A 26,028-nucleotide genomic window follows, 5' to 3' on the forward strand; every position below is an offset into this window, starting at 1 on the left:
AGTCAGCAGAACACAGCAAAGAGAGATAGTAAAGAGCTCCATTAAAGGGCTGAAAAAGCTTTTGTGTTTGATGGATTAACTCGTGGAGCTAGCTGCAAATGAATGCTCAATAAATTATGGATGCCTTTGTATGTATAGCTGGTAATATGCAATGCTATCTAAAAAAAAAAGTGGTCAGTACTAAACTGAAACACGGTGTTGACACGGCTTGTAGTAATGGAAATCTATAGTTTGAGGGCTTGTGTCAGTCTTGTGCAGAGAGAACAGCTGAGAAGAGTTTCTTTTTAAGGCAGGTCCTGAAATACGAGCACCCAGAGCAGACTGACAGTCCTATAAATATCGTTTTTGTGACCAAAAAATCCGTCCAGACCTGCGGGGTGCACAAATCAAGCGCTAAACTTGAAATCCTTTTTAGAAATCCTGGCTACAGTTTGGATGGTGTTTGCCTCCTGTTATGTATGCTATGCACTTCTCTGACTTAGCATAGCTACATGACCGTGCTCTTTTACATTTCACAGGACTACACGCTGACTATGTACTTCCAGCAGTATTGGAGAGATAAGAGGCTGGCTTATGCAGGGATCCCTCTCAACCTGACACTAGACAACAGAGTAGCAGACCAGCTCTGGGTCCCAGACACCTACTTTCTCAATGACAAGAAGTCCTTTGTGCATGGTGTCACAGTAAAGAACCGGATGATTCGACTTCACCCGGATGGCACTGTTCTCTACGGCCTCAGGTAAGAACTGCAGTTTAGCTTGACCTTTCAGGGTAGGCTTGTATTCTTTATTCATCAGTTTATACGAGCTTCAGTTTTCTTCCTGTCTTGAAAAAAATATCCCTGTAAAGTGGGGCTCCTCAATTGAGGAGAGACTGGATTTTCAAGTGCAGTAATTCCACCAGATTCTGGGTGTTTTTAACCAAGTTTTATTTGCAACCGGCCTTTATTTCAGCCACTGTTGAAAAAGGAAAACTGTTGTTTTAACCGCGTTCAAGTTCTGTTCTCAGCTCTTTGGAGAGTAGCAGTATGACTCCAGCACTGAGCAGAGCTGCATCAGTGACAGCAGATATGACGTTAAGTCAGAAACAGCATGAAAAGAAGCAGCTGGGGTGGGTTGTGCAGTGGCTTGCACATGCACCGTATAAGAGATTGGATTTGTAGGATTTCAGTGGCTGAACCACTGAGATCAGCTCATATGCTGGGATCAATTTCTTCATGCTGATTCTGTCATGTTTCTAATAATATAAGAATTTGTCAGTTATTTCACATTAGTAACATATTGGCTGTGGACAAAGACTTAGAGGTCATTTTTCTTGTTAATATTCATACATGATAGGCTTCCTCTCATAATATACATAATACTCTCTGCAATTAATTACCAATCCATCTCCGGTGCTTATTGGCTGCATCTGGCTTTTACACCATCGCATAGCTCTCCAAACTGCCCAAGATTCATGAAGTGGCAAAAAGCTTTATTTGTTTTGTTGAAGCAATTTAAGCTGCAGTTCAACACAATTTAATGCTAATGCAGGAAGTCGCATCTCATAACTGCTGTCATACGTTTGTTTGGACTAACTCAGAATTGGATCCTCAGTGTAAATGTGCAAGTCTGAAGAGTCTGGAAATGAGAGTGGAAGTAATTGGCAGGAAGTTTGTTTTTCTTCCTTTAATCAATTAATAATAAAAATGGATGCCATTTGCATCTTCCTCAGATGGAACGCATTTCTCCTAACCATCCTCTGCTCTAACAGCTGTCCTGAATCTAAAACGAGGTCACCTCTCTTTTGTTCCTCTTTTGACTCAGAATCACGACGACGGCCGCCTGCATGATGGATCTGAGGCGATACCCGCTGGACGAGCAGAATTGCACTCTGGAAATTGAGAGTTGTAAGTTTAAGCCCTGCATCTTGTGCTTTGTAAAGAAATACAGCAGACAGCCCGACTTTTTTCATCACTTAAAAATATGAACAGCGCTGTAATTCTCATAAAAAATGTTCAGTCATTGGGTGGAGACAAAAACTGCACAGGCTGCTGAATTGCTCTGGATTTATTAATCTGTCATATCCCAGTGAGATTGCTCGCTGCACCCTCTCCAGTTAAACGACTTCGTCTGCACGGAGAGGTTCTGAGCTGAGCAGACAGTGATTTCCATAGTGGAGCACCGTAATGATTAGTCCAGCTTCATCAGTCTAGATGACGTGTTCGGCTGTCCGTGCTGCCATAAAACTCTTGGCGGTCATGGATCTCATGCATTTGGTATCAGCCTGTCTGTCTGCACTGACACACATCCCCATGAAGATTCACATCTCATGCAATCAGCACTTACAGGATCTGTGTGATTCATGAGACTTACTCTAAATCAGTTACAGCTACCGGGCGTCCTGATTTCTCTTAAGGATATAAAAATACATCCAGTGAAATGAGACAGATTCACTTTTCAGAGCTTTTCCACTGTTAAGGACACATCATGTGACTTGTTTTCTTGCAGATGGTTACACAACAGATGATATAGAGTTTTACTGGAAAGGAGGAGAAACTGCTGTGACCGGGGTAAAACGCATTGAGCTCCCTCAGTTCTCCATAGTGGACTACAAACTGGTTTCCAGGAATGTAGTCTTCTCCACAGGCAAGTTATGGCACTCACATTTTTAATGTTTCTTCTTGAATCCATGAAAGAACATTTTAGAAGGTGCATGCTCGCGTTCAGTTGACATCACCAGAAATCAGTTCAGATCTGTTGTCCCTGATTACAGTGTTAAATAACCTCAGTGAAAATAGCTTATAACTGAGATAAAAGCACCTTACCTTGTATTAAGAGTTTGGCACAACGTGTGCTCAGCAAACAATGTAAAAGCAGCACGTCTCACACGCCTCCATCAAGATGCATTCAGATTAGGGCTGGGTATCGTCACTGATTTCTAGAATCGATTCAATTCCGATTCACAAGGTCCCGAATCGATTCGATCCACGATTCGATTTAATTCGATTCAATTCGATTCGATTTAAATCTGGGAAATTTTGACAGTCAGAGATATAATTCAGATCAGAACATTTACATATTTTTGTATCTATAAAAAGGAAGCTGACACTCGCAAGACTTTATCCAAGGTGTGAGCATCACAGCAGAGGCCTTTGTGTCAAAGTAGCTGAAGATAAAACACAGAAAAACATGTAGGTGATTTTCCTGGCCTGGGATTTTATAAAAATATTCTGCAGTACATCGAAAACGAAAGAAAACCATTAATTAATGAACATTACCTCTGACGTTACAGCGGTTTTATTAGAGACACGGTTAAGCGTTTTGCATTTTGAATAATTTTAAAAAGTTTCAATTTGTTCAGTATTGAACAGCAGAAATGAGGTTTTCTTTTCGGAAGAATGTAAAAGGGAAAAAAACAGCGGCCGACAGCGCTGTAAGCAACAGTAGACTTGTGCATAACAAGCAAGCGAATAATGAAGAAAGCGAAACTGTTCGAGAGAGAGAGAGAGGGGGAGGGAGAGAGGGGGAGGGAGAGAGGGAGAGAGCTGCGCATCGCAATGGAAGCAAAACAGTAAAAGAATTCATGACGATGTTTATGTGAAGCGTTTGGATCTTCTTTTGCTGCTGGTTCGGTCAATATTGTTTGGAGAGAGATCAAACTAACAGCTTTAGAATCAGCGCATAAAGGGCGTGAACACAAAGCGCGGACCCGGATCAGCGAGCTGTCGGCTTTCAGCCCCGACTGTGAGAAAGGCGACATCTAACTGATTCTGATCCGCTGTGTGTTTAAGTCTATGTGCAGAATCCCTGTACCTGCTCTCATTTACTGTTTGGTGGTTCTTGAAATTTTGTGAGATGTCACTAGAGATTCTGGCATTTCGGACAAAATAAATTTATATTAAAAAATCGATTTAGGATTTTAATGAATCGATTTTACGTTATCCAAGCCAGAATCGATTTTAATCGATGAATCGATTATAAAAACCCACCCCTAATTCAGATGCATTCTTGCACTTCATCCAATAATCAGTGATCCCAGATTAAAACAGAAGAATAAGACTTTAAAACATGTGCTGCGTCACAGATGAATCTGTCACCTGAACTGCAGAGATGTAAGACTCTGCCGAGGTTGTGTTCTGTTACCTGTCGTCAATCTTGAGACGTCCCAGTATATTAATTCATGACTGGCTGTTTTTTTTTCGGTGCATTCTATAAAACTGCTGCTTTAAAACTAGATGGAGCTGCACGCTGCTGCAGAAGGACTGCTTGCTTCCTCCCATAGGTGGAAGTGGGTGTTTGCAGGTTCTGGACGTCTCTTGTACTAAAAGTTCTGCTGCCTACTAAACACATACCTGTTTAAAATGATCCTCCAGTTTGTAACTCTGGCTGAAGACACACAGAGTGCAGGTTGAGAATTTGGAACTAAATTAAGTCTGACATGAGAATGTCTGCAGTCTCCCATGATGCATTCGATTACACTTAGACAAGAACCTGGACTGAGTCTATTTAGTTCAAACATGCCTGTAAAGGTACAGCGGGTGAAGGGTCTTAGTGCTACTAATGGCCCTAAAAAAGTAGAAAATAACCTGCTTTTTGTGGTGTTGACTCACTTTTCTTTTTATGTATCTGAGCCGAGTCAGGATGATAAACTGTCCTTCATGCAATGACCAGATCTGTTAAACTTTATATTCCCATTGCTTGAAATTAAGAGATGCACTGATTGATGCTGTTGATAAAGAATGGGGACTGTTGCATACAGCAAAATAATGCATTCATGAGGCAGAGTGCTGGCAGCATGAATTATTCTCCTATAATACAGCAACAACTCAGAGGCACCACAACAGTGATTATCCTCACTGCTGAATTAATGACATGTAGGATGGCTACTGTCCGAGCGTTTCTATACAGATAATGTAGAGAAACCTATTAGAGCTCATTAGGATCACTGTCACATTCTGATACAATAAACTCTAATAAATGGAGTGTCTGCAGATGCTTTTAACTTCTTCTCAACATCCTCTTATTGTGTGTGTGCGCGCGCATGTGTGTTTTAAATTATCATTATCTGTACATATACACTGTGTGTTTGTGTACAAATACTTTTATGTAGAAATCTCTGTCTAGGTTTTGAGATATTTAAAAATTTATATACATATAACCTTTTAAGAATGTGCACACATATTGGCACATAACTTTTACCCCTCAGCCGTAAAAGGCTGATGGGGTATTGTTGTCACTCTATGACTGGTGGGCGGGTGGGGGACATGGACCAGTAGGTTTGTAAATGCAATAACTTGAGAACGTGGCAATGTAGGATTTTTAAATACCCACCCTTTTCCCCAAAGTTTTGTTTGTTTGCATCATGTGAGAATGTGGACAGTGTCTCGTTTTTGCCTGCAGTTCTCGTGTAAATACAGTTGATGAGCTCATCACCACAGAAACCAAATCAAAGTGGAAGGCATCCCCATGTTTCTCCTGAATTATAGAGCCCTGATTTTTACCTGATGTGTTGTCCTGCAGGTGCCTACCCTCGACTGTCTCTGAGCTTCAAACTGAAGCGAAACATCGGATACTTCATCCTGCAGACGTACATGCCCTCCATCCTCATCACCATCTTGTCCTGGGTGTCGTTCTGGATAAATTATGACGCCTCAGCTGCCAGAGTTGCATTAGGTATGATTTTTCCAATGCAGTGAGTTGACCTCTGGACTGTAGTTTAATCTACACGCACTCTGTGTTTTCTAAGACTTGTGAACAGTGACCGGCTCTGTGCCAAAGCTGGAAACCAGAAAGTAACACTAAACTGTGACATTATCAAAGTGGCGATTCTGTAATTAGAGGATGGATTTGTGACTGGTTACTTACAGTTATTTTACATCAACATTATGCATTCAGTATCCATCCGTCTGACTTATAAATGTGTCAAATGTAGGACCAGATGAATCTTGACAGCGAAAATATTGAAAGAATTGGCTTGTGTGGGAATGAAAAATTGGTTTGTTTAAAGAATATTTATGTAAAAGAAAGCATTCACAAAGATTATGTAGTAGCACTAACAAAGAAGAATAGTCCTGGTGAGGCATTATGCATTCAAAACTAAACTGGTGAGTTCCTCCCACGTGCCACATTTGAACAGATAAACAACAGATTCAAGAAGAACAAATAATCACAGCTGTGCGTTTCCTTCACTCTGTTTGAAGCCTCTGCATTGTGGTGTAATAGGAGACTCAACTGGATCTCAAGACTCACACTTTCCACTGGCTTCTAGGGCTGAAAAAGTTCACCGTTGTATAACACCATACCTCCCTAACTGCATTGATCGCTGCTAGAATATTTGCCTTAATGGAAATCCTCAATCAGCTTTGGTGCACTCTCAGTCAAGTCTGCGTAAAGAAGAGCACATTAACGTACCAATAATAAAATCTCACTTGAGCATACGCTGTGATTAGATGAATGTAGTACATCTTAGGAAGTCTGGTGGGAAGCTGGATTTGGAAGCCCCTGTGCTGGCTCAGACCGCGTCATTTAACGCACGAGTCGGCTCACTCCGCCGTAACGCCTCCATCGTTGAGAAGACTGCTGTCTGGGATGCTGTCAGATCAATGCAAGTTAGAACGCATCCCTACTCCTGTGCTTTACAAAATCAATCAACGGTGATTCATTACAGGTCTCCATTCTCTTTGGTGGGTGGTGTGAATATCCTGAGCAAAACCAAATTAGCTGGGCTACTTAACAGGCTTCATACATGAGGAGCGGAAAAACATGTCTGAAGCGTATGGAGTTTTACGAGTCATTCAGAAAGGTGTAGTAAAATATATATACTTTTAATGCAAAAAGATATGCACATCCCAGAAGGATATACACATTTTTTAAAAAGATTTTTTCAAACAGTCCAGACCATTTGAAAAATGGTAAAAAAAAAAATCATATTTTGCATGGTTGGATCTTAACAAGGTTCCAAGTAGAGCTTCAACATGCAACAAGAGGAAATGGGAGTGAAACAAAAAAAAAATTGAGCATGCAATTTATTGAAAACAACGCTTAAACTGAAACAGGCTGTTTTACAGCTGATTAAATGTTTAGAACCACACCTCTGAAAAAAATACCCTGTAAACCCCCCAAAACAGAAATCAAAGTTCCAAACAGGATCTCAGTAATGAGTAGCTCCACCGTTACTGTTGATCACTTCAAAAATCTGTTGCGGCATGCTTGATGTGAGTGTTTCCACAAAGTAAGCGGGAACATTTCTGGAAGCGGTGAAGACGGCCGCACGAAGGACATCTACTATCTGGAACTCCATTGTCCATTTTTGTAAACTTCTCTTGCCATCCATCCCTAAAGGTTTTTAATGGGATTTAGATCTGTGGGCGTTGTGTACTGTGGCATTGTCCTGTTGAAAAACCCAGGCGTTACCACACAGACGATGGCCCTCACTCATGAGGGATGCTCTCTTCAACATCTGGACATAGCCAGTGGCCGTTTGACGCCCCTGCACCTCCTGAAGCTCCACTGAAAAAAAAAAAGCACCCCAGACCATTATGGCGCCCCCTCCACTGTGGCACGTAAAAAACATCTCAGGTGGGATCTCCCTTTCATACCAGTTACGTTGGAAACCATCAGGACCATCAAGGTTACGTTTTTTCTCATCAGACAATAAAACTTTCTTCCACCTTTCAATGTCCCATGTTTGATGCTCTCTTGCAAAGTCCAAATGGTCAGTTCTGTGGCGTTTAAGGAGATGAGGCCTTTGAAGACGTATTTTGTTTTTGAAGCCCTTCAGTCTCAGATGCTGTTTGATGGTTATGGGGCTGCAGTCGACACCAGAAACGGCCTTAATTTGGGTTGAGGATTGTCCAGTGCTTAACGGACAGCCAATTAGATCCTCTGGCTCAGTGCTGATGAAATTTTGACTTTTTGTTCCATCACCCTCAGGATCATTTAAGCAATTCCAAATGACTGTCTTACTGTGTCCTACCTCAGCAGCGATGCCGCACTGCCAGAGACCCTACTTATGCAGTTCAACAACCCAACCATGTTCAAAAAAGGAAACATTTTTTTGCCTTTGTGAACAGATCATCATGACAGTGTTACTACATGTCAGAAAATGACAATGAATCCACATTTTTGCACAGATTTGGCTTTTTAAAGGCATGTGGTGCTAAACTTTTGATCAGCTGTAAAACAGCATGTTGCAGTTGATGCGTTGTTTTCAATAAATTGCATGCTCAAAAAAATGTTATGTCTCACTCCCATTTCTTCTTGTTGCATGTTGAAGCTCTACTTGGAACCTTGTTAAGATCCAAACATGCAAAATATGATTTTTTGCCATTTTTCAAGGGATCTTAAACTTTTGATCGGGTCTGTATTAGCCAGTTTTTTGGGATTTAACACCAGAACTAGAGCTCAGCTGAGCAAACACAGGATTTTAAAATCATCTGTTCAAATTACACTCCTGTTTTGCCACATTTAATAGTTTATTAGGGGAAGATGCCATCTTGAGGAGTCCAGTGATGTAAATATTTTTTTTCCACCAATACTTTCCTACCCCTGTGACATGAACAATAGTGTACAGCAAGTGTTATCATCTTGTATGATTATCACTTCTTATTTTGTCCATCTACTTTTACCTGCTGTGTTCTCAGGGACAGCACTGCGCAGTATTTCAAGGGGTTTGTTGAGTAACCATCTCCTCTGAGCTCTCAGAGTGTTTAGAATCTTGCTCGTCCCTTTGTTATGCAGAAATCGATGCCATGTACCCACTGGCGCTCTTGACTCCCCCACACACTCCATACAGTGCAACATTTTTTGTTTTAATTATGTAAGCCTGAATCGACAGAAATAGACACACCGTCCAGGTCGGTGAGCCTTCATGGAGACACAGAGCATTACTGTAGATGGCGCAAACTACTGAGAGAGTTTACAGTGTGTTTGTTGAGTCTGTTCGCTTGTCATGTGAGTTGTAATTCATCCAAGTTCAGAATATTCAACATCATCCAAACAGACGACTTTTAGCTTCTCAGAAAACAAAAAATCGGGTTCATGGTATTCATCTGGATATGGTCATTTTAGAGATCGGTTCTCAGCCCTCCTTTAGTACTGTGGAAACAGATTTTTTTTTCTTCCAGGGATCACCACTGTGCTGACCATGACAACCATCAACACCCATTTGAGGGAGACGTTGCCCAAAATCCCCTACGTCAAAGCCATAGACATGTACCTGATGGGCTGCTTCGTGTTCGTCTTCCTGGCTCTGCTGGAATATGCCTTTGTCAACTACATCTTCTTTGGCCGAGGTCCTCAGATGCAGAAAAAGCTGGCAGAAAGGGCGCAGAAGGCAAATAATGACCGCAGTAAATTTGACAGGCCCAAGGTGAGAATTATTTCCAAACACCAAGAAGGTTCATAAAAACAACTGTGGTGTTTCTTTTAACAAGCAAGGCTGGAATTTAACAACTTTTAGTGCTTATAGCTGTTAAATCAACCATGTGGAGCAATTCTCCTCGGACATCACACAAATATACACGAACTAGCCGTTACATTAAAACCGCTGCTGGGAAATGTCACCATGCAGCATTGTTACAATAATGATAATGAACATTATTGCAGTAATTCATCTGTAGTCACTATGTTTTGGCTCTTCGGTGCCGAGATGCAGCGCTATCGTGATTCAGGTTGTTTTTTTTGTGGATTCCATTTCAAGCAGGGATTTATTTAAATAGGTGTATTTAAATCATCACTATCTGAAAGTTACCTATTTAACTGTGCGGGAGTATCTCTAGCTGCTAACTGCAATAAGAAGACCAGTCGTACAGCAGTTTGTGTGAAAAGAATCCGAATTCTGTCTTGATCTTTGACTCCAGCAAACATTTTTACAGTCTTAATTCTCAGGTCAAGTATTCCTTGAAACTCCGTATTTGAACTGGAACATGTAGAGGATTAATCAGGGTGTGCTTTAGGATGTGTCTGCCTTGTTACTGCTTGGTCACAAACCAGTGGCCATGCGTTCAGATCCACCCCTAGCAGTACTGTAGATGACGTCATGTTTATCCGTCTGTTAACGGCAGCAAAAATTGTGCTTCGAATACCCTTTAAATATGGGTAACTCTATATAAAAACCCATCTCTGAAAAGATTCCCACCTGAACCCTGAGAGTCTTTTGTGCACATTTAGCTTTAGCATATTTAATGAAGCCATATATCTCATACTATCAATGTACTCAGACTTTAATCTCCTCAGAGATTTTACACCATTTTCCTCATAATATCATTAATTCAGACATTTTCACCCAAATCAGCTCTAAGAGTCACAGTACAAAGCCAAGACCTCAGCTTTAGTAGAAACAAGCACTGGGGTTGATAACTCACTGAAGAAAACTTCAAAAACTGCATTCTGGCTTAACACCATGGCTTTCAATAGCCTGTGGAATTTCTGGCTGATCAGAACAATTTACACTATGAAAGATCTCCTTTTTACCTACATTTGATGCCAGGATGATCTTCAAATCAAGGATAAAGATGAGCCGATTCTGAGGGATAAGGTGGGAGACAATGATTTTTAATGTGACTGGATCAATACATCCTACAGATGTTTTTTTAAATTAATCATCAGTCACAGCTTTAACCAGTCCACACTGAGTGACTTTCTGACTCCTGACTCCGATGTTCTGTGAGCATCTTAGGTGACCGAATCTCAGACAAAAGGGTTTGTGTTTGTCTTTTTCCTGGCTAGTCCATTCTGGAAGGAGGCAATTGCAAGTCTTCGTCTCTTAAACTGTCCAATCAGGTACAAGGGCGTCGTCACTCACGACGGGTGAGTGTCTGTCACTGCCTGTTGTGTTACATCTGTGAAACCTCTGGCTGAAACTTTGCTGCTGCAGTGCAAAGTTTGACCTCATTTAACAAAGTAACACGTCATCACAGCCATTTCTCTAAACACCTCACCGTACGAGTACATTCTGCTTAGCCCGCCTTTCCCACTGTCGTATTTTTGCCCTTTTTTAATGTCTTTATATGTCTGTGTTGCTAACATGCTACCCAGTAAGTGCAATCAAACCATTCCAACCATCATTAATGTCATTAGGCGATTACCTTTACACTGCACTAATTCGGCGGCGCATAGAAAACATGAAGAGTCACGAGTTACATTTTAAATTAGTTTACAGGATTCGAGGTTGATCTGTGAAACCACAGCCAAAAAAATAAGAAGACAAATATTCACTTTTTCACCTCCTCTCATGCCTTGTGGTCACCTTTTTATATCTGTGTTCATCCTGTGCCTAAACTGGTCTGAATGATATATCTGTTTTTGTGTGGGAAGCAATAGTTGTCACTACATTAGTATTAAAGCCGGCCAGTCCAACCTTGAGCTGATTTGTGAGAAGACGTTTAATTTTGGGACAGAAAAACCTGCCTTTGAAGGTCGCTCTGGTTCCCAGGCTGTCAGCCTGCGAGAGGAGACCGACCCCGGGGAACCGACGCATGCTGCACATGTGTCGTCAGTCGCTGTAGCCTGTTTTAAACATCGCTGCTGTTTGTCGGTCCTAGGTCGACTCCCAGGGGAACATTTTGCTGACAACCTTGGAGATCCACAACGAGGTGGGAGGGAACGAGATAACAACCAGTCTGAGCGAGACCCACAACTCGTCCTCCATGGTCTTCGACAACTCAGCTATCCAGTACAGAAAGCCAAGCGGGTCACGCGAGTTGGGCCGCCACAGCCTGGACAGGAACGCACATCTTAAGAAAACCCATCTACGAAGACGGTCCTCGCAGCTCAAAATCAAAATCCCAGACCTCACTGATGTGAATGCCATCGACAGATGGTCACGGATTATATTCCCCTCTGCCTTCTCCCTCTTCAACCTCATCTACTGGCTTTATTATGTTCATTAATGCATTGTGGGTTTTTTAAGCCCATGTGATTCTGGTTTATGACTGAGAGAAGCCTTGTGTGGCCGACCCGACACGGTAACGTCCTGAACGCTTTTTTAACATGATACGTGCAGAAAGAATCATGCACAGCCACAAGGATTTACCTGCAGAACATGCATCTTACAAAGACTTGCATGTGAAGTCAGCCCTGTGATCACCTGCGACTCTATCACACAAACTGAAACACACTTTTGCAGCACTGCATCTCCAAAAGATGATTTAAGTTGGATTCGATGAGCTGCTGAAACCTTCCCCTATAATTTCAGTATAACATGTGGCCACACTATTAAATTTAATCGTAAAGGTTTGTAGTATTATGACAGCGCTAGCCTTCCTTATATCTGCACATGGACAAAGGCGGACCTGTAAGATCCCATGCACCCAGACTAAACAGACTTTGCCCAGGCGGGAAATTATTTGGTATGAAATCAGCCATAAAGGAATAGTTGTGATATTTTGGGAAATGTGATATTACAAAAGCCTAGTTGAGATAAAATGACATTAAAACAATAAGGCTGCATCCAGTTTTGTTATTTTTCATGATGCCCTTTGTTTGTCGTATTATATACATCCACCATACCCCTTTTCCTTACAATTGTGCACTTTTGTTTCTCCCAAAATGCCAAAGCTCGTTAAGTGTTTAGTTTCAGTTGCTTCAAGACGATAGAAACAGAGTCTGTGGTCAACAAGCTCAATCTAGAAGTTGTACCAAGGTTACAGGAGCTGGACCGTGTGTTGTTGTCCCTGTGCCGTTGTTCAAATGTTCCCTAGACTTGAGATCATTTGGTTTCAGTTCAAATTGTATTTAAATTTAATGGAAATACTACTTTCTTAAAAAGTTCAGTAAGTTTTTGCTGATCCTACTGACCAAAATCTTTGTTAGCATTTCTGCTAATCAAATAGTTTAATGCTATGCTCATTTCTATCCTGTAAGTTCTTGTTGATGATGGAAAGTAACTATAACACGTTACTCTATGATATCAAAACAGAGCCATGTCTTTGCAGTCGGGAACAATAATGACCTTCCTGACACAACATGTAGTATTTCTGTAAAAGTAGAGTTAGAATTATCGCATGTCATTGATGATGACTCAGAAAGTTGAGTATAAATACCAATATCCAATCAACTTAGCTTAATTTTCAGAACCCAATTTTAAATAACAGGAATAGAACCAGTACTGCATTTTAGAAATAACTTTATTTTCTCATTTAGTGCCATGAATGAAAGATTTTTAAAAGGTTGGAAGAACTAGCCCTAATCGTATTTCTGATGCTAACACATCACGCCACTTCAACCACTGCAATAAAATTGTCATTTTAACATTTTTGTGTGAACAAATTAGGTCATGAGTGATGTTTTGTGTTACTCTGTGGGCTTTTGAGGCTAGTACATGGATTATTTTCATATTTGTTCAAAGCAATGCTAGCAATTTACCGCTAAGCTAGGCTAATCCTCTAAAGAAAATGCAAAAATAAAAGGACTTCCCAAAATATCAAACTATTTTATCAACGTGTGCATTTACACATTTTCAAAATGCCATATTTCCGACAAAAACTGGAGAGATTGTGTGACCTTAGTACAAAGGTTTCCAGGCTTTTGTAGTGGTTTTTTTATCGAGGAATGTATTAGAACAGTTTACATCGTCCCACTATTTTTGTCACGTTGCTTTCTGTTGATTTTGTGAAACACGTACATAATACAGCACAATCCATAACTTCCTTGTTTGTTTCAGACTGCATGTTGTACTGAGGACTGAGTCGTGGCTGCAGATCCCGACCCTCTGGGGATTTGATGTACATACTGTAACTGTGCACATTTTTTCTCAGCTCACAGTAATTACATGGCTATGTTGTCAACGGTGTTTTGCTCAGTGATTTCTGGCCTCGCTGTTCTGTTTTTGTTAGTCTTTACACAAACTTATCATTTCCTTTTTGTGACAGTAAATATAAAAACACAATATCAGTTCGTTATCATTTCCATTTTTTCCTAAAGGTAGAGCATGTGAAGTCCTGTTAAGTGAAGGAGGAACTGATGGGAGGTGTGTAGCGTCTCCTAAACAACCATTCCTGCCAGACACAGCTTACAACATGCCATCTGACTGCTTGCTTGAGCAACTCGCAGCGCGTAGGAGTGACACCACCTGTCAGTAATCCTCGCAGCTCGGTGACATCCATGCGCGCCGGCCTCACGGAGCCCAAAATCAAGAACAAATCGCACATAACTAACACTTTCTCAATGGGTTTCGCATTTTTTTAAAACACTTTGCTTGATGATCTGTTTCTGCAGACACTGCAGCTTTTTCCATGAAGTGCTCCACCTTCAAAGTCTTAATGGATCAGGTAGATCAGGGCAGGAAATGGTACATATTTTTGGCATTTGCTAAATAAATCAAAACATTTTAATTCATAATTTTTGGTCCGAGCACTATAAATATCCGTGCTACGCAAACACAATCCGCTGCCAGGATTAACCCTTGCTGTGCAATTACATTACAGACATTATAATATAGATTTTATATCTTTTTATCTCTCTCAAGGATATCCATTCCTATTTAACCATCCATCTACTATGAATGGAAAGATCAATACACATCTGGAGAGATATAAGTAGATTTTTGTGTTTGTCTTTTTCCATCTTTGAGAGATGGATAAAAGCATCTGTGTGGATATCTGTCTGTCTGTGCCATGAACAGAAGGTATTTTTAGCCATCCTTCTATATTGTACCCTATATGGTACCCTGTTGAAATTTTACCTTTGTGTCCAATATGTGAGCCCAAGTAAGAGTAAATACACATCAGCGATCATTATTGACAAGACACTGTGCCAAAAAATGAAAACTTAATTGTATTCATGCATATTTATGCAAATATCATGGTACACTGTGGTCCAAAAACTGCCTGCCGTATAGTTTTTCCTCAAGCTTAGCTAACAACTGAATTGCAATAGCGTTCCCACCTTAAATAAATTAGTGACGTTTTCTTGGAAATTAGGAACATATGTTTCATTAACTGTTTTTTAATAAGTTACTGTTACATGTGTGATGAAAGTAACAATGTACTCATTGTTTTTGGGTCACATTTAGACATTTAAGTTTAAATATTATATTGAATATTGTGCTCATAAATATACACTGATTAGTGTTTAATTACATTTTTCAACAAATTGATGCCTTCTAACAAACTGAGAATTAATCCATTAAACATAAATACGAGCGGAAGCTGGTTTCTGGAAGTCGTCACATGGCCCTGCCATCTTGAATACAGTAGCCGTGTCATGGTCCTGGGCCATGTGGGCCCAGTATTCTTAGTTTCCATGTATTTTTGTATTTCGTTCCTTATTTAGACCATGTTTTCTGAGTTGCCCTGTTGTGGTGTTCCCTTAGTGTTTTCCCTTCATGGCTTTTACCCCCTGTGTGCCCCTCTGTGTATCTGTGAGCCCTCGTCTCTCCTTATGTTTTATTCCATGTTTCCCCTGCCCTTTATGTCTAAGTTCTCCCCGTGCTCTCTCCCCCCTGTGTGCCCTCTATATATTTATGAGCCCTCGTCTCCCTTTGTGGTTGTTTCATGTTTCCCCAGCCTGTTATGTCTGTTTTCCCCGTGCTCTCTCTCCTCCTGTCTGAACCTCTGTGCCTGTACCCGTCAGTGTTATGTTCACTCCGCCCTGTCTCGTTATGGTTATCTGTGTCACCTGTGTTCCCCGTGTGTTCCCACTTTCCTCGTTAACCCTCTGTGTATTTCTGTCTGCGTCTTCCTCTGTTCGGCGTCACGTTCTCCCTCATGCCGTGTGTGGTTCTCCCCGTGTCTTCCAGTATATGTTACTTTAGCTTTTCCCAGTTTAGTGTAGTTTCGTATTGCTTTTTGTATCATCGTTATTGTTTATCACTTATCAGCAATAAAGCTGCATTTTGAGTTTATTCCCCGTGTGTGTGAGTCTGCAATTTGGGTCCTCATCCTGCCTGCCACACGGCCGAAACATGACAGAAGAACGTGACCACAACATGGACCCAGCAGTTCACAACCCCTCCGCGGACCTCCAGGACGACGCGAACATGTCGGACCCAGCGACACGCAGGAGGGGGATCGTCCGGACAGTGGAGTCTCTCTGCGACAAGTGGCTGCACTGTTCCAGTGAGGAGGAACGAGAGGAGTTCGCCCGCCAAGTAGGGGTGTGCGTATCTGTGTTCCCCTGGTTATGGGAGACGCTGCACCCCCTCGTCAGCGACTTTCTCGTCTCCACCCTCCAACTCCGTCCGCAGGAGCAGCGGCCCGGTGGGCGTGCACCTTCACCAGAGCCGTGCCGTTGCGCCGTTTCCCCGCTGTCTCATGAGCCAGTAGCGGTCAGAGTTGGAACGGTGAGGCTCGCCACAGACACACCTTCCGCCCGCACCCCGCCGGCTTCCGCGTCTTCACCGCGGTCTGGCCGCACGGCGTGGCGCACGGAGACAACGGAAGCCATAGACTTTGGCGAGGAAGAGCGGCAGCAGGTGTTACGGGCTTATCGGGAGGACGAGCTCCGGCGGAAACCCTGGCTCATCCCGGAGGAGGACCTCTCACCTGCTGCACAGCCTACCAGCCGCTCGCCGTCTCCGATCCGCTTAGGCTATTTTTCGCCTGCCTCATTTCTGGCAAGGATGGGGGCGGACGACGGGGAACTCACCACTACGTCACCCTCTGTGTTGGCGCCATCAGCGCCCATCGCGCCAGCTTCCTCTGCTCGAAGGAGGCAGCGCGCCCGCCGCCATAAACCGGACAATGCTAAGACTACAAAACATGAAGTGGACGGCGGGTTCATCTTTGATCGAGCTATTTTTGTCGACCCTGAGCCTGCCATTTCTCGGACAGTTTTTTCTGAGCCTGCTCCTTTTCCTGCTCGTGTTTCTCCTCCCAGGTCAGTTCAGTTAGCTCCCTCGCAGCCCCTCACAACTCAGTTAGCACCCTCGCAGCCACCCTCAGTTCAGTTAGCACCCTCGCAGCCACCCTCAGTTCAGTTAGCTCCCTCGCAGCCACGCTCAGTTCAGTCAGCTACCCTCCTGGAAGCCCCCGCTGCCTGGTATTTTCAGCATCGGCATCTTTTCCCGTCTAGGTTTATCGCTAAATCATTCGATCCTCCCTTAAGAGAGAGACTGCGTCCTCGCTGCCTTCACCCCAGTACACCAGTGTCACCTGGGTCTCCAGTAGCTCAGCTCCCAGTGTCACCTACCCCGCAACCACTTTCAGCTCAGTTTCCAGAGCCACCTGTTTCAGTTCAGGCCCCAGTAGCTCCAGTGCCGCCTGTTTCAGTTCAGGCCCCAGTAGCTCCAGTGCCGCCTGTTTCAGTTCAGGCCCCAGTAGCTCCAGTGCCGCCTGTAGCGCAGGCTCCAGTAGCTCCTGTAGCCCAGTCCCCGATAGCAGTACGGTCCGCTGGTCAGCTCAACATTCAGCCAGGGGTCTCAGGTCTCTCTGGCTCTACTTCAGCTCCTGCTGGAAGCTCGGATGAGCTCATCCAGGACTCCGCGGCTCCCACGCCGCCATCTACCTCGTCCGCTGGGGGTTCCAGTGAGCCCGGCCAGCACCTCCCTGTCTCCGCTGGAGGGTCCGAGAGGCCCGTTCAGCCTCCTGTCTCCGCTGGAGGGTCCGAGGGGCCCGTTCAGCCTCCTGTCTCCGCTGGAGGGTCCGAGGGGCCCGTTCAGCCTCCTGTCTCCGCTGGAGGGTCCGAGGGGCCCGTTCAGCCTCCTGTCTCCGCTGGAGGGTCCGAGGGGCCCGTTCAGCCTCACGCCGCATCAGCTGGAGGGCCCGAGGAGCCTGTCCAGCCGCCATCTGCGACCGCCTCGTCATCACCTGGCCCGGCTACATCCGCCTGTGCTTCTGCTACGCCTGGCCCGGCCTCAGCCTCTGCAACCTCGCCTGGCCCGGCCTCCGAGCCTTCGTCTGCCGCAGCCTCCTCTTCAGAGCCTTCGTCTGCCGCAGCCTCCTCTTCAGAGCCTTCGTCTGCCGCAGCCTCCTCTTCAGAGCCTTCGTCTGCCGCAGCCTCCTCTTCAGAGCCTTCGTCTGCCGCAGCCTCCTCTTCAGAGCCTTCGTCTGCCGCAGCCTCCTCTTCAGAGCCTTCGTCTGCCGCAGCCTCCTCTTCAGAGCCTTCGTCTGCCGCAGCCTCCTCTTCAGAGCCTTCGTCTGCCGCAGCCTCCTCTTCAGAGCCTTCGTCTGCCGCAGCCTCCTCTTCAGAGCCTTCGTCTGCCGCAGCCTCCTCTTCAGAGCCTTCGTCTGCCGCAGCCTCCTCTTCAGAGCCTTCGTCTGCCGCAGCCTCCTCTTCAGAGCCTTCGTCTGCCGCAGCCTCCTCTTCAGAGCCTTCGTCTGCCGCAGCCTCCTCTTCAGAGCCTTCGTCTGCCGCAGCCTCCTCTTCAGAGCCTTCGTCTGCCGCAGCCTCCTCTTCAGAGCCTTCGTCTGCCGCAGCCTCCTCTTCAGAGCCTTCGTCTGCCGCAGCCTCCTCTTCAGAGCCTTCGTCTGCCGCAGCCTCCTCTTCAGAGCCTTCGTCTGCCGCAGCCTCCTCTTCAGAGCCTTCGTCTGCCGCAGCCTCCTCTTCAGAGCCTTCGTCTGCCGCAGCCTCCTCTTCAGAGCCTTCGTCTGCCGCAGCCTCCTCTTCAGAGCCTTCGTCTGCCGCAGCCTCCTCTTCAGAGCCTTCGTCTGCCGCAGCCTCCTCTTCAGAGCCTTCGTCTGCCGCAGCCTCCTCTTCAGAGCCTTCGTCTGCCGCAGCCTCCTCTTCAGAGCCTTCGTCTGCCGCAGCCTCCTCTTCAGAGCCTTCGTCTGCCGCAGCCTCCTCTTCAGAGCCTTCGTCTGCCGCAGCCTCCTCTTCAGAGCCTTCGTCTGCCGCAGCCTCCTCTTCAGAGCCTTCGTCTGCCGCAGCCTCCTCTTCAGATGCCTCGCCTGGTCCAGCCTCCGAGCCTTCGTCAGCTGCAGCAGCCTCCGAGCCTTCGTCAGCTGCAGCAGCCTCCGAGCCTTCGTCAGCTGCAGCAGCCTCCGAGCCTTCGTCAGCTGCAGCAGCCTCCGAGCCTTCGTCAGCTGCAGCAGCCTCCGAGCCTTCGTCAGCTGCAGCAGCCTCCGAGCCTTCGTCAGCTGCAGCAGCCTCCGAGCCTTCGTCAGCTGCAGCAGCCTCCGAGCCTTCGTCAGCTGCAGCAGCCTCCGAGCCTTCGTCAGCTGCAGCAGCCTCCGAGCCTTCGTCAGCTGCAGCAGCCTCCGAGCCTTCGTCAGCTGCAGCAGCCTCCGAGCCTTCGTCAGCTGCAGCAGCCTCCGAGCCTTCGTCAGCTGCAGCAGCCTCCGAGCCTTCGTCAGCTGCAGCAGCCTCAGAGCCTTCGTCAGCTGCAGCAGCCTCAGAGCCTTCAGCCTGTGCTTCGTCTGGTCCTGTGCCCACCGGGCCATGGCCAGCACGCCTGACACTGGAGAGCCGCCGCTGCCTTCCGCGCGGCCGGCCCCCTGAACTGCTCCGTCGTCTCCTCCGCCGCCGCCGCTGCTTTCCGCGCGGCCGGCCCCCTGAACTGCTCCGTCGTCTCCTCCGCCGCCGCCGCTGCCTTCCGCGCGGCCGGCCCCCTGAACTGCTCCGTCGTCTCCTTCGCCGCCGCCGCTGCCTTCCGCGCGGCCGGCCTCCGGACCAGCTCTGCCACCTGTGCCACCCGCCTGGTCGGCCCCCCGACCGTGTGACCCGTGAACTCTTGTGCCTGTGGGCTCTGGGTCGGCCCCCTGAACTTTATTTTGACTATGGTCATGTGCTCCTGTGTTTTCTGTTGTTTGTTTTTGTTTCCCGTTCTGGTCCCTCCGTCCTGGTCCCCCGCCTCCCGCCCTGGGTGGGTTGTTTTCTGTTTTTGTTTTTGTTTCTCGGGTTTGGGCTGTCGGGAGCCAGCCCTTTAGGGGGGGGTGATGTCATGGTCCTGGGCCATGTGGGCCCAGTATTCTTAGTTTCCATGTATTTTTGTATTTCGTTCCTTATTTAGACCATGTTTTCTGAGTTGCCCTGTTGTGGTGTTCCCTTAGTGTTTTCCCTTCATGGCTTTTACCCCCTGTGTGCCCCTCTGTGTATCTGTGAGCCCTCGTCTCTCCTTATGTTTTATTCCATGTTTCCCCTGCCCTTTATGTCTAAGTTCTCCCCGTGCTCTCTCCCCCCTGTGTGCCCTCTATATATTTATGAGCCCTCGTCTCCCTTTGTGGTTGTTTCATGTTTCCCCAGCCTGTTATGTCTGTTTTCCCCGTGCTCTCTCTCCTCCTGTCTGAACCTCTGTGCCTGTACCCGTCAGTGTTATGTTCACTCCGCCCTGTCTCGTTATGGTTATCTGTGTCACCTGTGTTCCCCGTGTGTTCCCACTTTCCTCGTTAACCCTCTGTGTATTTCTGTCTGCGTCTTCCTCTGTTCGGCGTCACGTTCTCCCTCATGCCGTGTGTGGTTCTCCCCGTGTCTTCCAGTATATGTTACTTTAGCTTTTCCCAGTTTAGTGTAGTTTCGTATTGCTTTTTGTATCATCGTTATTGTTTATCACTTATCAGCAATAAAGCTGCATTTTGAGTTTATTCCCCGTGTGTGTGAGTCTGCAATTTGGGTCCTCATCCTGCCTGCCACACGGCCGAAACATGACAAGCCGAGGTGGACATCACAGTTCCACTTGATCACATTTTATGTATCGCTGGAGATCGAACACATACGTAAGAACGGAGAAGAGAACACGAAGGCATTCTTGTGCTTTAGAACAAAATTTGAATTCATATCAGCAAGATATGAGAAGAAGAAGACTAACTCAGTCACGGCATCAACTGTCCCCTTTTCTCAGATTAGCAAACAAGCAAGCAATTTATTCATATAGCACTTTCAGAAACAAAGTGCTGTACACTTGACAAATAAAAAATGATAAGCATATTAAATTACATTTTAAAAGGCGGGGAGGGGGCTGTCTAATGTGCAGGGGCAGGTTATTCTGAGTTCCCTCTTGGACCCCGGTACCTCCAGGAGCAGCTTGTCAGCTGACCTGAGAAACCAGGGGGTGTTAGTAAGGATTCATTTAAAAAACAAACATAAGAATTTTAAAATGACCTCTAAGATATACAGGCAGCCAATGTGGTGAAGCCAGGATGGGAGTTATGTGCTCTCTTTTGTCGTGCAGCAGCATTTTGAACCATTAGCAACAGTACAAGTAAAGAGCAGTGTGCTTGGAGTTTAACCCCTTTTGGCAAGATTATTTTCTCTAAGTATAATGTAAGTTTCAAATATGTGTGTGTTTACATTTCTTGCTCAGTGCAGCCAACATGATTTAATGACTTGGGTAAAAGCTGCCAGTTATTAGACTGTTAATGGTTAAAACTTTTCTGGATGAATGTGTGGAGGCTCGTTCTAGCCATAAAGCCTAGCTGTCCTCACCACTGTAACCCTTATATTTGTGCCATCTGAGAGTGAAAGGTGGACAGATCTGAGACCTGTTTTCTGTTTTGCTAAAGATGATGTAGTGACTACAGTTTGGTCCTGCAGGTGTTACAGCAGGTAAAGTCCATGCAAATAATGAGAGAATTGATTATTTCTGATACAAAGTTAACGCTCAGTGGCCTGAGAGGTCAAACATAGTGGTAGAAAAGTCCAGAGGTGACTAAAGCAAACATGTAACTACAGAATTATATGAATCTAGTGATTTATTTTTTTTTTAAATCCCTCTCAGCAACAATGAATCCTCCATTTCTGTTCAGTCACATTATTGTTTCCCTGTTCAGCTCTGTGTCGACGCCTGGACACAGACGTAGGGTTAAAAGGGTTAAAAAGGATGTTTTATTTAAAGTATTTCTTTGAGTCAATTTTTGGGATTGTAGACAGGCGATTGTCACAGGTTTCTTTTTCCCTTCCAAAATTCTCCTAAATGAGTTTTCTCTTGACGGCAGCAGGTGTCTGAACAAAGGAGCCCATGGTGAGTAAACCAGACTGTGCCTACTGCGAGATCCACACGTTTACCACATGCGGCGTAACATTCTGGCATTGATTGGATGGAAACACCAGCGTCTTATAGTGGAGGCCCAATCAGTTCAACAGTGTGCAGTTGCGTAATAAGGAATGTCTTCCAAGTGTGTGATTAGCAGGGCGGAGATCCCTAGAAAAAACTGCAACAAAAGCGTGCACACACACTCTCATTCACAAAGACAGGGAAGAGAAAAAGGGAAAGGTGAGTCTGTCCAGGAGGACATGGACAAACTGCTTATGTTGTTTTTGTTTCTTTTTTCCACTTCTTTTGTGTTTTGTGAACTAGCAGCATTTTTCTGTTAGCTGGTGTTTTCATAGGTTGATGTTCTTTCTGGGCCACCGTACAATGAAGCTCGTTGTAGCCACGTTGGCTGGCTAATTAACCGTCATATTTGCTCTTATATATTACTTATGTATTTACTATTGTGTATACATTTGGATGTAGATGCATTGACCGAAGTACAACATCTGCGTATAAAGAAGTGAAATATTACAAACTACTGTAAAACTGAAATTGGTGTTTTTAAAGTGTTTGAAATTGAGAGCATTTTACCAGGTAATGTATTGTGCTTCATCAACTGTTTTAATGGATGGTCTCAAGTACCTACGTCATGGGGGGTTTTTTTGGGTTTTTTTTTTTCATGTTTAGGCTATTAATAATTTATGCTTGGACTTAAAATGTGACTGTAACTATATTTAAGTCTGCACAGTCTCTTGAAATGGTTTTTAAACCATCACATGACCTGGCAAACCTTTTCTTCCATTTGGACATCATCTAAAAATGATGTTAGCAAAAAAATGGCAAGTTGTGTAGAGTGCTTTGAGTGCCCAGAGTAGAAAAGCGCTGCATATGAACCAACCGATTTACCATTAGTTGTTTAAAATATTAAAGACCGTTCAGAATTACTCAATATTTTAAATATTAAGTACGTAGAGTTTTTATTTTGTCATGTAAACTTGCAAGCATGTCTCTGGACTGTGGGAGGAAGTTGGAGTACCTGAAGAGAACCCCGGGGGGGGGGGAATACAAACACCACACGGAAAAGCCCCAGCAGGCGGACTTCTTTCTGTGACAGTACTAACCAACACACACACACACACAGTCCAAAAAAACAAGTATGATGATAAAGTTTACTTTCTTTCCTTATATGTCAGTGTAAACTTGTCCAAACTGACCAGAATCACACATTGGTGCAGCTGTTTTGCACTTAAACATGCACCTATGAGTCTGCCTGTGAATTGCTCCTATCCTGCATTTGCCATCAGATAAAGGGCACATATTTTCATGTATAACAACATATTCACAAACAATATGCAGCATGTGGTTTGTTTATTTCCTGCTGCAGTGCAATAAATGATCTTCAGCAGCTGTGGATTTCATAAGCCAAGCTAGAAAAGGCCATTTTCCTGCGGGACCTCATCAGCAGAAATAAGACAAACAGCCATAGCAATGACCATAACACAAATAAGATCCCTGGTTTGCTGTGTGCATTATCAGTGCCAGCGCCGTATAATCATCATAACCTGCAAAACAAAAGTAAGCATGCCCGCGATCATTCATTAGTCATTGGCGTTCATCATCTACTCTCCTAGTCCTTTCTCTGCTCCGTTATGTTTGCACTAATGTTCGTCATTCTAATCTCGTTTCTGTCGCCGCGCCTGTTTGTTCCTCATTCCCCCGCTCGTGTCAGTGTTGTGATTGGTGTTGTGTGGGATGAATGGATAGGAGAATTAAGCTGCGGGATATTCCAGACATGCAATAATTCAATCTGCAAATTACAGCTGATTGATAGTGGTGCATTTCAGATAAATGAACAGCAGGTGTGCGTTTGGCTGTGAGCTGCACATTATGAGGAGTTTTGAGGGCTGAAATTTGCCTCTTACATCGCCATGAAATCAGAAATATGCCATCTCAGGTCCCCTGCTCTCTGATTAAATGGACACATTAGGGCCGATTCGCGGGGCAGCAGCCTAAGCAGTGAATCCCAGACCTCTCCCCGGTCACCTCCTCCAGCTTGTCTGGGGTAACACCAAGGTGTTCCCAGGCCAGCCAAAGGAGATAATCTCGGGTCTGTCCCGGGGTCTCCTCCCGATGGGACATGCCCAGAACACCTCTCACCCAGGAGGCGCCCTGGGTGAGAGGTGCCCAAACCATTTCAATGTGGAGGAGCAGTTTAAGCCTTTCCAAAGTAATTTTTATTCAGAATCTTTTTAAGGGAATAATTGATGCCTGTCTAAAACTAGGTTGTGCCAAACACTGACCACAGATTTATTCAGAAGATGAACATAGTCACCATTAAATCACCATTTGGCTTGTCAAGCCCTGTTTGTCAGCAACAACATGTTGTTTTCACAAGCATATATAATGAATAAAATAGAATGGAATAATCCTTTAATTGTCCCACAAGGGGAAATTTGGTTGTATCAGCAGCAAAAAAAAAAACAAAAAAACAAAACACACACATATACAAAAAGAACAGGACATGGAACAGAAAACAAAAAACACAATTTTTACATGTTTACATCATGGACATTACCAGAGCAGAGTACAGTACAGTTATTAAAATTAGCGTACAGATAGTGTGCAAACAGAGCAGGATACTGAAAGATGTTTAAATAGTTAAAATTTTGAATAATTAGAAAAGTGCAGATTGTGTATTGTACCTGTGCATTAAAAAGAAGACATGTAACTTCCAATAAGTTAGTGTGTGTGTATATATAAGCTGAGAAAAGTAATGTGCAGTTATAACAGTAGAAGTTGTTACAGCACTGATGTAAACATCTGTTTGTTGGGAGCAGTTTTTATTGTACAGTCTGACAGCTGCAGGGAGGAGGGACCTGTGGAAACGCTCCTTCATGCATCTAGGATGCAGCAGTCTGTCACTGAAGGAGCTCTGCAGTTCAGCAACATTTACATGCATGGGGTGGGAGACTATCCATCAGAGATGTTATTTTGGCCCGAGTCCTTCTGTCCCCCACCACCTGCACTGGGTCCAGGGTGCATCCCAGAACAGAGCTGGCCTTGATTTTAATGTGACTTTAAAATAAAATTTAATTTATATGTATATATTTTTTTTTATTGTTTTTATGTGTTATAAAAGTTGATTCTGTTCATCTGGACGTAGCGTTTTCAGTTCATCACTCATCCAAGTGACTTCTTCAGTCTCAGCTGACTGTAGGTTTCCCCAATCTTATAAACAGTACACTTGCGTAATGACTGAAACTAGCACCACTTCATCATAATTATGCAAATTCTCATGACCACTGATCAGCAACCACTGATCACAGCCCATTGATCAGTGGCCATGAGTACCATTCACAGAGAGGTGGGGAATGGCTGCAATCACAGCATTTTAAGATGGTGAAAGATGTACCCTTAGGCCCCCTCCTCGATTCAGAGATGGTCTTTCCCGTTTTCTTTCTTTCTTTCTTTCTTTTTTTTACTTTTCCAAATGGATCATCACGGCCTTGCCGTATTGGTCCATTTGATCGACCTTTGTTGTTATTATTTATTTTATTTTCAGTTGTTACAGATGGGACAGACATGACTGAGGGATAGGAAAGGGAGAAAGAAAGATGGAGGAAAAGAAAAACAGAAGGGAAGAGGGACAGTGAGAAAGGGCACTTAAAAAGAGAAAGAAGAGAAAAAAAATCTCCTGGATCACCTGTTGAGAGAAAAAGAAGAGAAAACAAGCAAAAAAAACAGAGCAACATACTAAACACAACACCATCACGTTAATCTAGCTAAGTGTAAACAGCAGTAAATACTAAATATTGAATGTTGTCGTGCAGCACGCAGGACCGACAGCACACAATGTGCTTGGAAATAGCAGCCAATAAAGGTGTAGTTTATGTCTATGAACAGTGAACACCCGTGTGCACACCTGTGTGGATCAGCGCGCTTGTATTCAAAAGGTTTCCCCATGTAACGGTCTGCTAGAGGGTGTAGAGAGCCATAGCCCCGTCCCCCAGGGCATGAAGCAGGCATGGAGGAGATCCAGGCTCCAGAGGCCCCAGAGTGTGAGAGCCCAAGGAGGACCACCGGAGGGGCATCCGTGCCACCCTCCTGGGAAGAGCTGAGGACAGCCCCAGATGAGGGGTCACCCAGTAGCCACGGAGCAGAAGCCAGAGGGGCCGACAGCCAGCTGTGCCAGAGTGAACC

General features: G+C 44.7%; 2 protein-coding genes across 5 annotated transcripts in view; one reads left to right on the top strand and one right to left on the bottom strand.

Annotated features, from left to right (window-relative positions):
* Nucleotides 1–13,858, top strand: part of gabrb3 (gamma-aminobutyric acid type A receptor subunit beta3) — a 49,120-nt gene extending 35,262 nt beyond the window's left edge. For 2 of the 4 annotated variants that reach the window (XM_082525211.1, XM_082525212.1), the window contains 7 exons: nucleotides 519–739; nucleotides 1,806–1,888; nucleotides 2,490–2,627; nucleotides 5,502–5,654; nucleotides 9,107–9,351; nucleotides 10,710–10,790; nucleotides 11,525–13,858. In XM_082525211.1, the coding sequence (XP_082381337.1) occupies nucleotides 519–739; nucleotides 1,806–1,888; nucleotides 2,490–2,627; nucleotides 5,502–5,654; nucleotides 9,107–9,351; nucleotides 10,710–10,790; nucleotides 11,525–11,872 (1,269 nt within the window). In that variant the 3' untranslated portion in view covers nucleotides 11,873–13,858. The remainder of the gene's footprint in view (nucleotides 1–518; nucleotides 740–1,805; nucleotides 1,889–2,489; nucleotides 2,628–5,501; nucleotides 5,655–9,106; nucleotides 9,352–10,709; nucleotides 10,791–11,524) is intronic. The other 2 variants (XM_082525213.1, XM_082525214.1) reach the window with 1 other exon arrangement.
* A 3,144-nt stretch (nucleotides 13,859–17,002) lies between these two features.
* Nucleotides 17,003–20,441, bottom strand: LOC309700165 (uncharacterized protein; the record flags this gene model as incomplete). Its single annotated transcript, XM_082523611.1, has 3 exons — nucleotides 19,531–20,441; nucleotides 18,809–19,359; nucleotides 17,003–17,107 (listed from the first exon to the last, which is right to left on the bottom strand). The coding sequence occupies exons 2-3, from the start codon at nucleotides 19,298–19,300 to the stop codon at nucleotides 17,003–17,005; spliced, it is 597 nt and encodes a 198-aa protein (XP_082379737.1). The 5' UTR covers nucleotides 19,301–19,359; nucleotides 19,531–20,441.
* Nucleotides 20,442–26,028: the final 5,587 nt, after the last annotated feature.

This window comes from Aulonocara stuartgranti, assembly GCF_965226115.1.
Source record: "Aulonocara stuartgranti genome assembly, chromosome: 23".
NCBI classification, from domain to species: Eukaryota; Metazoa; Chordata; class Actinopteri; order Cichliformes; family Cichlidae; genus Aulonocara; species Aulonocara stuartgranti.